The 11,608-nt window shown below is 35.0% G+C and overlaps 2 protein-coding genes across 3 annotated transcripts in view; one reads left to right on the forward strand and one right to left on the reverse strand.

Annotated features, from left to right (window-relative positions):
* The window catches only part of LOC126714924 (G-type lectin S-receptor-like serine/threonine-protein kinase SD2-5), an 82,656-nt gene that overhangs the window by 42,002 nt on the left and 29,046 nt on the right, over window positions 1–11,608 (reverse strand). The gene's annotated exons all lie outside the window — the stretch shown is intronic.
* Window positions 3,947–9,277, forward strand: LOC126714943 (WAT1-related protein At5g40230-like). Its single transcript, XM_050415364.1, has 8 exons — window positions 3,947–4,232; window positions 4,365–4,430; window positions 4,539–4,652; window positions 5,317–5,557; window positions 5,658–5,816; window positions 5,909–6,057; window positions 6,219–6,268; window positions 9,023–9,277. The coding sequence occupies exons 1-8, from the start codon at window positions 4,039–4,041 to the stop codon at window positions 9,133–9,135; spliced, it is 1,086 nt and encodes a 361-aa protein (XP_050271321.1). The 5' UTR covers window positions 3,947–4,038; the 3' UTR covers window positions 9,136–9,277.

An 11,608-nucleotide genomic window follows, 5' to 3' on the forward strand; every position in this document is an offset into this window, starting at 1 on the left:
TACTCCTAATATATATTATACTCCTAATATATATATATATATATATATTTTAACAAAAGATTTTTATTTCAGCTATGTAGTTTGGCATGATTTTTATTTCAGCTGTGTAGTTTGGCATCATATTTAGGAGTATATAAAGTAATCCTTATAAAAAATGTATTTATTATAATAAGGGCATTTTAGGCAATTTGATTTAAAAAGCTTTCATTACATCGTTTTAAGATGTTGTACCAAACATGTGGAATACATATTCAGGGCTCTATTACTATAGGGTTACCAAACAACTGAATAGGAATAATTATTACATTACAGCATTTTCCATTCCTTGTAATAGCTATTCCTATTCCTATGTAATTATCATTACAGTCTACCAAACGTGCCCTAAGTTTCATCTTTTTCTCCGTTGGGTTATGTTTTGGGTTTTGTTTAGATGGGTTGGTTTTGATTACTTCTATTAACTATTTTTTTTTTTTAGAAGCCTATTAACTATATAAAAAGGGGTAATAACTTAGAGTTCTATTTTGGTTTATTGTGCCACTTTGTCTTTTTTTTTTTTTTTTTGGGTAGTTTTTTTTTTCTTTTATATATATTGTAATACTGATACAACAAATTTCATAATATTTTTATAATTATTGAGGTGTCAATTTCTTATAAGTCAAAATAAAATAATAAAATATGAAATTGTGACCAATCACAACTGAAAATAAATGTTTTGTGAAAATGTTATAATACTTATTAGGTGAATGTGTAAAAGTTACAGAAATTTTGGTCTACAATGCCCCTTTTTGTGTAGTGAGCCATTTTTTTTTTCAAGTTTTTAACAGTTGCTACAGTAGCTATAGCGTTTTTTTTTTTTTTTTTTTTTTTTTTCTAGTCTTCCGTTTGTATTTTTTAAATATTTATAAGAACCCGCATATATATTTTTATATTGACACAACAAATTTCATAATATTTTACAATTATTGAGGTGTCAATTTCTTATAAGTCAAAATAAAATAATAAAATATGAAACTGTGACCAACCACAACTAAAAATAAATGTTTTGTGAAAATGTTGACACTTGTTGGGTGAATGTGTAAAAACTACAGTATTTTTGGTTTGTTCAATATGTACTGTTCATCATTTTTTTTTCTTTTTCAGTCATAGATTTGTTCTCTTTTTTTCTATTTATAAAAAGAGCGAATAGGCTCATGAATAATGTTATGAACAGTATTTTTGGTTTAGTGATTTGCATTTTTCCTCCATTTTTTCCCTTCAAGTTCACCAACTTGGTTTGCTATATTATTTTTGGTTTGTCAACAATAATTTTCACAACACTTTCATAACAAATCAAACATGGTAAATTGTTATTAATTCTAATTTAAACTTACTAATGAAACTATTTTTTTGCTCACTAATAACAACTTGTAGTGAAAATGTCATGGACATAACATTTTTTTGTGTGAAAAATGTTAAGATATCTTGATGTTGTCACAATATTTTCAAAATTGCTGAGCTGTCAATTCTTTACAAGTTAAAATAAAATATAACAAAATTATAAAGGTATTATGAAAATGTTGCGTCATTCTGTTGTGATTTTAGAAATTTTTTGTAGATTTAATCAACTTTGTTGAGCCAAAATTCATTATTCCACATACAATTTTCTTGGGTTGACTTTTTGTATATTTTTCTCTTTACACACTATTTTAAGTAAAAACGCATAGTTTTGCACACAAAAACAAAAACAAAAATTTAGGAAAAAAACATTTTTCATCCTTTATGTTTGGGGTAGTTTACAATTCTTTCTTAAACTTTAAAATCAAGCATTTTTTTCACTTAATATTTTGAAAAAGAGCAAATATGTCATATTGTTATTCTCTCAATTAAACCCTAATGAAAGCTTATGATTCTTAAAATATTTTATTGTGTAATGTCTAAATTACTTTTGCTAAATTTTAACATCCTAAAAATTTTCTTTACGTATTTTGAGTTTTAAATGATAAAAATTCTTAGAAAGTTAGAATGATAATATTCGATGACACAAGCCTTTTGTTATTTTTTTAATTTTTTTTTCTTGGCAAAGCTCAATTGTTTATTGTTAAAAGATGATAATATTCGTTATCATTCTTAGAAATTTTTAGAGAATAGATATATTGTCTTTAGCAAGTAGATACTAAAAAACTATTATAGTTAAATATAAATATATTTATATGTTAAATAGCTACCCTAACTTTGTGGTTGATCAAAAATTTTAAATGAATAAGATTAACTTTTTACAACATAATTATCAAAATTCTTAAAATTAATGTCTCTTTTGATTAATGTAAATCTCTATATACTTTAAAAATCAAATGATTCTTATTTTTTTTTTGTAATACAAACAAAATCTAGAATTGATCTTAATTACTAGAGTACTTTTTTTCCACGGCAAGCATGTGCCTTGCAGGTGTTGCCCTAACTAGTTATATATAATATATCAAAGAGAGACAAAAGAGCATTGTTACACATATAATATTATACAAATTGTGGGGCCAGAGAACTTGTGACCCCGGCCCACTTTACTTTAGGGCCCAAGGTCCGAGCCAAGGAGGGATATAGCTGAGGACATACAGTGAAAGTCCAAATGGCCTAGAGATATAGCCGAGGATGATTCTGTCCTCGGCATCCCAATGCGCTCCTGAAAGAAAGGGCAAGTGCGGTATAGGAACAGTTTAAGGAAAAGCTGAACACCCCCGCATTGATGACGAAAGGACCTCTGGACAATATGGCGATAAAGGACAAAGGAAAGGCTGCCATTACTACAATTAAATACTTTGCGCTAGACAGAGCAATGCTTTTCAGCTTTTACAACCACCCCCAATCATTTTGGGTATGAGCTAATGGGACAAGTATCAGCCCTGGAACGCTAAACCTACACGTGGACGTTGGAGGAAGGGTAAAGGCCAGTATAAAAAGGAAAGAGAAGCAATTCAAAGAGGGGGGGGGGGGGGACAAATCGTCTCCCAGACCATGAAGCCTTAAAAAAGGAGAATAATAAAAACATGAAGCTCCTCAGACGAGGTCTAAGGACCGGAGCCACTCAGGTTGTATCTAAAAAAAAGTATTATGGACATGCTTGGTTCACCCCTGTGCAAATTGCTATGGAAACCATGACGAACCACCGTTCGGTGACCAAGGCCTAGCCTTTCAGTCCATGCTCTACAAATATTATTGTTTGGGCCTTAAACGTGCGAACCCAATACCATTTTTGGGGTCATTACAAATTGAGTCCTTACAAAAATAATTAGCAAGAATGTTACTATTAAATTAATATTTTAGTTTAGCATCTTTTTATTTGTCTATTTGTGATTTGTTCTCACATGATTTTTTTTCTCATTTTAACTTTAAATTTTTTATTTTTTGTGTTTTACTTAACAATAATAATTAGTAATACTACCACCTTTAGTAAGGTATCAATATATAAATTTTGAGTTTATTTTTTTATTTTATAGATAATTACATTCCAATATATTACAAATAGTTATTTTTGTCTCTTTTCATTTTTTGATAGTTTGTTAATAATAAATGAATTTGCTTTTTCGTACTTCAGCCCCCTCACTCAAAGTTTTGGCCCATTCCATAGAAAGCCCCAAAATCTACAAAATTCTCTTATTGCTTTTACAATTTCATCTGTAGATTTGCATTTTAAATGGTGAATGACACCACTGACCAAAGTTCCACGAGGAAAAGGCAATATTTTACAAAAACATAAATATCAAATTCTAAGTAAATTTTATTATTCAAACAAACCTTAATGACTCGACCAATTAGTCAAAATGTGTCACATCTGACCTTTTACCATAAGCAAAAGCGATAATGGAAATATAATATAATATATATATATATATATTTTCTTTTTTGGATAAGTGTTTTACATATATTATTCATCAAAAAAAAAAAAAGTGTTTTACATATATTTATTCATTCATAAAGAGATCCTTTTTCCTCCATAGACTAGAAGCCAACTAGTGATCCTACAAAGGCATAATAGCAATCATTGAGCGAGAGAGAGAGAGAGAGATGGCAGAGAACTGTTGTTACAAGGATGTTCTGCCATTTTCAGCAATGGTTGCAGTAGAGTGCACAAACGTGGTCTTAAACATCTTGTTCAAAGCAGCAAGTTTGAGAGGGTTGAGTTACTATGCCTTTAATGTCTACTCCTATGCCTTATCCACTCTTCTTCTTCTTCCCTTGGCCTTCATCATCTTCCTCCGGTGTGTCTCTTAATCTGATTCTCTATATCATACATAAAGTAAAGTTCTTCATAAAGTCAATGAAAATTACATGATGCTATAGCTTTTTATTTATTTATTTTAACTCATTGACTTTTTATCTGATATGTTCAGAACCACAGAGCTTCCTACATTCAAGCTGTCTGTCCTCTATAGAATTCTCCTCCTGGGAGTACTTGGGTAAGAAGCTAGATTCTTGCTTTAGTTTTGATTTGGAGACAAATAAAAATGGACTTAGGCAAAAGATGGTTTATTTATTTTTTTTTTAAATTATGGATGTGAAGGCAGGTCTGTAGCTCAGGTGTGTGGCTATAAAGGCATAGAATACAGTTCAGCCACTCTTGCTTCAGCCATCAGCAACCTCACACCAGCTTTCACTTTCATTCTTGCTCTAATTTTCAGGTTTCTTCCATTCTTTCTTATGTTTCATTAGAGTTCTGTTTTTGTCTTAGTGCACAAGAATTATTAAATCACTGGTTATTTCAATGATTCTATGGACAACATCTTCTGGTTATGAAAGTCACTAAGAGCATTATTTTATTTGTTTGCTTTTCCAGGCAGTTTTTCATTCCTATGTAAGGTTACTTTTGTTGCAGGAAATACATTTGATTGGTTAGAAATATTCATTCCATTGAATGGTCTTTAGGCAAGGCGATTCCTGCTATATCATTAAATTATGGACAATGTGTGTGCTAACTACAATGGAGTTTTAATAAAAATAATTTATAAGGAATCATTATTTTCATTGTCCTACTTGGTGTCTTACTGAGTCTTTAATTTTTATTCATTTATTGTGTTTTGGACCCTTTGTGACAAGATTTAAACTTCTTAACCCCAACCCTTCCTCATAGATTGATGCTTACATTGCAACTGTGCTACAAAAAGACTGCCTATGGTTAAACTCTTTATTTTAATACAGAATCAAAGACCAGAACGAGAATGATTTGTCCATATAGTCGTTTCATTTCTTTAACCAATGAGTTTGTTAAATACAGTTCTTATTGGCTTATGTCATTAGAAAATTTTTTCCCCTTTCCTTTTAATGTTATACGGATGCTTCAAAAAGGATGGAAAAGCTTGGTTTAAGAAGCTCAAGTACTCAGGCTAAAATCATGGGCACTATAGTATCAATATCAGGTGCAATGGTAGTGGTTCTTTATGAAGGTCCTGCAGTCATAGAGACCTCGTTTCAATTACCATCTCTTTCAGTTCATTTTCCTCTAAGCTCATCACTATCGAATTGGGTAATAGTTGGCCTTCTACTTGCTGTTGAGTACCTTCTGTTTTCAATGTGGTACATTGTTCAGGTACTTGGTGAATTCTTATTTCAAGTACTTTCTTGATATATGAAATTTGGTACTGGTCTATAGAATTCAAAGTGGCTGATTTGCGCATAACATTTTACAGACTCAAGTTATGAGAATATATCCATCAGAGCTAATTGTGGTGTTCTTATACAACTTGTGTGCGACAGTTATATCTGCACCAGTATCTTTATTGGTAGACAAGAACTTGAGCGGTTGGAGACTAAGGCCTGGCATAGCATTGGTTGCAATTGTATACTCGGTAAGAAACTAATGGACTACATGAAAAAAAAAAAAAAAAAAAAAAAAAAAGGCTATTGGTATTGTTTGACCAGAGGAATTCTCTCTGATCAGGGATTCGCTTCAGCCTTCAGCAACATTGTCCACACTTGGGGTCTGCACTTGAAGGGACCTCTGTATATATCAATCTTCAGGCCATTATCAATTGCCATAGCAGCTGCTATAGGTGTTATATTCCTTGGTGATGCTCTCTATCTTGGGAGGTATAGTACTGTCTTGTGAGCGCGCGCACACAATTTACTTTTTCCCACTTTTGGGAGTTGAACATTTGAATCAATTCAAAGAAGCAACTGCTATTTTCTTTAACTGCCTATTATTTGGCTTTTCATGGTTCACTTGTCTATTTTTCTTCCTAATGTTGCAGTGTTGTTGGAGCAATAATAATATCTGTTAGAAATACTGGAAGATTGTATTGCATTTCATAATGAGAGAATATACATCAAAGCCTTATATAGGAGGCGTAAGTGTGCGGTACAAGTAAAGTGTAGTACAAGTACAAGTGTGCTATACAAGAAAGGTAATTGGGCCTAAAGCCCATAATATAATATAATATACATTAACAGCCCCCCTCAAACTCAAGGTGGATATGAGACCAACTTGAGGTTGTCAACTAAATCACGAGTGCGTCTCTTAGGAAGTGACTTGGTGAAGATATCTGCAAGTTGATCTTTGGAGGAGACGGAGAAGAGCTTAAGAGCACCATGGACAAGATGATAACGGATAAAATGACAATCAATCTCGATGTGTTTAGTCCGTTCATGAAAGACATCATTGTGAGCAATATGAATGGCACTCTGGTTGTCACAATAAAGGGGAGTAGCAGAGGAGATGGACACACCCAAATCCTTAAGAAGCCATCGTAGCCAAAGGAGCTCAGATGTGGTATCAGTAAGGGCACGATATTCTGCTTCAGTACTAGAGCGGGCCACAAAAGTTTGTTTCTTACTTCGCCAAGAAATCAAAGAAGAACCAAGGAGAAAGCAATAACCTGTAGTGGACCTGCGATCAGTGGGATCCCCTGCCCAATCAGCATCAGAAAATGCACGAAGTACAAGAGGAGACTGAGCTGAGTAGAAAAGGCCATAAAAGAGAGTGCCCTTCAGATATCGAAGAATGCGCAGAACAGCAGCATAGTGAGTAGATCGTGGAGCAGACAGATACTGGCTCACCTGATGAACAGCATAGGAGATGTCTGGACGAGTAACTGTGAGATAAACTAGGCTGCCAACCAATCGTCTGTAAAGAGAAGGATTAGACAATGGTTTCCCCCCCGAGGGTGTCAAATGCGCATTAAGTTCAACCGGAGTGTCAACAGTCTTGTTGTCAGTGAGTCCAACTCGAGATAAAAGGTCAGAAGCATACTTGGCTTGAGTAATATAAAGACCATCTGTGGAATGAGTAATTTCAAGACCCAAGAAATAACTGAGATGTCCAAGATCTTTCATCTCAAATTGCTGACTGAGAAAATCCTTGAGTTCTTGAATGCCACTGAGGTCATCACCAGTTATGATCATATCATCCACATATAGAAGAAGCAAAATGGTGCCTTTATCAGTACGACAAAGAAATAAGGCAGAATCATACGGACTGGCAGTGTAACCCAGGCGAAAGATAGTGGAGCTGAACTTGGCAAACCAAGCTCGTGGAGCTTGTTTAAGACCATAAAGTGCACGTCGAAGATGACAAACCTTGTTTGAGTCAACAGAGAGACCAGGAGGAGGTTGCATATAGACTGCTTCACTCAAATCCCCATTAAGGAAAGCATTTTTAACATCCATCTGAAAAAGATCCCATTTACTAGCAACAGCAACAGCTAAGAGGGCACGAACAGATGAGATACGAGCAACGGGAGCAAAAGTCTCTTCATAATCAATCCCATACTCCTGTGTAAAACCTTTTGCAACAAGACGAGCCTTGTAGCGCTCAATGGACCCATCAGAGCGAGTCTTGATCTTATAGATCCACTTACAACCAACCACAGACTGTCCAGGAGGGAGAGTGACCAGATCCCAGGTATGGTTTTTGGTTAATGCATCAAGTTTCTCTTTCATTGCAATCTGCCATAAAGGGTCAGTGGAGGCCTCACGATAGGTTTGAGGCTCGTGAAGTGTAGCAAGGGCAGTGTAACAATGATAGTCAAGTAAATGTGTAGGAATGGATCTTACCCGGGTTGAGTGGCGATGTGGAATGTCTTGTGGAGGATCTTCAGGCGGAGCAGGAGCAGGGGACCCAGGCTCAAGGTGGGGTAGCTCGTCATCAACCTGTTCATCTTCAACCTGTCTAGGAGAAGCATCAAAAATATCTGGAGAGAAGTCCAAAGAAGGATCAAAAGTATTTGTAGAAGGAACAAGAGACTCGTCTGGAAAGATTTCTAAAACAGAGGAGTTAGTCAAGGAAGAACGAAAGTGAGAGAGCTCAACAAACAATCGGTGTTCCCAAAAGACAACATTACGAGAAACACGAAGACGATGAGAGACAGGATCATAACACCTATAACCCTTTTGAGTTTCGCCATAACCAAGGAAACAACAAAGTCTAGATCGAGGCTCAAGTTTGTTGTGCTCATGAGGCTGAAGAAGAACGAAACAAGCAGATCCAAAGGATCGAAGGTGATGATAATCAGGAGGTGACCCAAAGAGACGCTCATACGGAGTCTGATTATGAATGACAGCACTTGGAATGCGATTAATCGCATGAACAGCATTAAGAGCAGCTTCACCCCAAAATGGGGCAGGAACTTTGGCAGAAAGAAGAAGAGCACGAACAGTGTCAAGAATATGACGAAGTTTTCTTTCGGCTCGACCATTTTGCTGAGAGGTACCTGGACAAGTTAGATGATGCACAGTGCCATAGGAATGTAACAAAGCTTGAAAAGCATATTGAGTATATTCAAGAGCATTATCAGAACGAAAAGTTTTGATACGTTTGGAGAATTGGGTTTCAACCATTTTGGCAAAGTTGCTGTATATTGGTAAAATTTCAGAACGAGATTTCATAGGAAATATCCAACTATAACGAGAATAATCATCAATAAAGACAACAAAATATCGAGATCCACCAATACTAGCAACAGAAGAAGGTCCCCAAACATCAGAATGAATTAACTCAAAAATACTATTAGAAATTGATTCACTGTTATTAAAAGGCAAAGCTGTTCTATGGGAAAAGCAAAAGAGGCAGAAGAAGAAGAAATGAGTGAGGATTGTGATTTTGGTAGCTTGGGATCCTCATCATATGGTAAGACCCCTTTGTTGCAAAGAAATGAGGCTGAAGATATGTAGAATAGATGTAAACAGATTAATTGTAGCTGACCAAAAATTCTTCAGCACATATTTGTGATCTAATTGGTCAATGATATTTTCAAGTTTAGAGCAAAGCACATGTCTAAAGGTTAAACCTTTTTATTAGACAGCTCTATGTCCATGGTCAACGCTTACAACCAATTAATCATTCTTTCAATTTCTTATGTAAATCTAATATATAATTTAGGACAATCTCCAATTTATCATACATTGAGGAAATGCTTTAGGCTATAGTTAGTGGCTTCTTCTGTAAGTTTTAAATTAAATAGTATATAATTTAGGACAATCACCAATTTATAATGCATTGAGGCACAATATTTTAGGCTATGGTTAGTGGCCAACTGAGTTAGACAAAATAGCACTTAATAGATCAAAGGTGCCTAAGTTCTTTTGTCATCATCACTGGCTGACCTGACTTAAAGTTCTCGCCAGGGGTCATAGCTCTCCCTGAATGATTTCCAGACTTGTTCCCAGATAAGTCACCCTTAGCAGTTGTCCAATTTGCCAGAGACCATAAGTGGTTATTGACTATCACCTCCCTGCTTGTGGGCGTGAATAGAGAAATATAGAGAGACAGAGGGCATGCTGCTTCTATCCCACATAAACTTTCTTTAATTCATCATTGCATCTCTCCAACATGCTGCTTATATCCCACATAGACCACTGCAGCAGACAATGTAACATCTAATCTCTGAAGCACATGGTCGGACTGCTGCAATCCTATGTTTTCCGAACAGCTACAAAAAATTATATGTACTAGCTATTCACTGTATACATAAAATCCAGCACCCAAATAATCATGTTTTCCACCAAAAGAATTTATTGAAAGTAAAACTAATGATAATATGTGGAGAATAACATTATAAAGAACCACTGAGTGATTCGTTTTAACTCTAGTCATTAAGAAGCAAAGGGCGTTGCAAAGTTACAATATTGGCTCCATCTCAGTCACCATCCCTTCAGCTTTATTCTCCACTGGGCACATGCACATCTGAAACAACGTTAGTGATAAATGGCCTTTTGCCTGCTGCTGAGTACCTTCTGTTGTCAATCTGGTAGATTGTTCAGGTAGTTTTATAAGGAAAAATCTTTGGATTCTCAATGGTAGTGCTTCTGAGATGTTGCAAACTTTATGAGGGAAAAACTTTAGAGAGAAGCCAAATTTGAATTCTGAGGCAGTTTCCAGGGGGGGTGGTTGGCAAGTATGATTCTCAAAATTAATCCATCATTGAAATTCACAGAATCAGGAGCAGAATTAGACTGTTGGTCCAGGAAGTAGAAGACTTTACAGTCAGATAACTGCGAGGCAGGGCTGTGACTAAGATGGGAAGAGGGGTTAGAAGTATTTTTTGAGTTCCAACCTAAACTGACACCAAGTTTGGCATTATTGTTAGCGAGTTTTGTAAGGAAGCTTATAAGTGAGGTCTTAACCTCTTCCTCTACAGAATATGACATGTGGAGGAGTAGAAAAAAGGAAATGAAGATCACCCGGATGGAAACTTGATTCATTTTTGTGTTGTGATATGAGATTTGATGCAAGCAGGTCTAGAGAATGGCCTTGTTGGGGAAACTTGGAGTTATTAATATGGGACAATTTTTGAATATTTGGGATATTGTGGAACTAGGAGGAAATTCCAATGTCAAGTACTTGTTGTGTTGCTGGAATTAGTTATGGAGCCAATTGGTTGATTCTACAATGAAAATTTTATACGTGCATTGTTTATGGTTGGCACTAAATAGTTAAAGGATAAGCCATTTGAATCGAACCACAATTAAATATATGGAGCCAGGCTAGCTGGCAGCTACAAACTGTTAAAAAGTGACATTTGCATTACTTTTTTCAAAATGGATTGTCAATCTTGAAACATTATACTAACAATGATTTGTCCTGTGTAACTAGTTTAATGCTCTCCTAGTCAATAGACATTGTTCGTGGAGGTGACCATTTCAAAAAAGCTCAAGCCTGACAACTACTAGCTTCATTAAGTTACTACGATCCAATAGTTTTGTTTGATCTTATTTAATGTACAAAACCAATATTATACATGTGTAATTTATCTCCAATTAACTGCTTCCACATAGAGCATATAGATTAAAACAATCATTAAGCTCTTATACCTTTCAAGTCAAAACTATCATACATAATGATAAAGAAGGCCATCACAATGACTTGACAGTTTTGATTTTAGGGCAGATTGAGTTTAGGAAATTCAAAGCATTTGACAAAGATTAGCTCATATTGAAACCAGCATATCCCTATCTAGTTTCACTTCTAAAAGTGAATCTTGTCCTTGTGTTTACACACTTTTTATCCCCCACGAATCTCAAGTAAATAATCTGTGAATTACTTATCAAACATCACATTCATCCTTGTCTTTACAAGCATTTCAGCCCCCACTAATGGCAAGCAAATAATCCATGAATTACTTATCAAGCATGACCTTAAGTATTG

The sequence above is a fragment of the Quercus robur genome, chromosome 2, assembly GCF_932294415.1.
Source record: "Quercus robur chromosome 2, dhQueRobu3.1, whole genome shotgun sequence".
NCBI lineage: Eukaryota > Viridiplantae > Streptophyta > Magnoliopsida > Fagales > Fagaceae > Quercus > Quercus robur.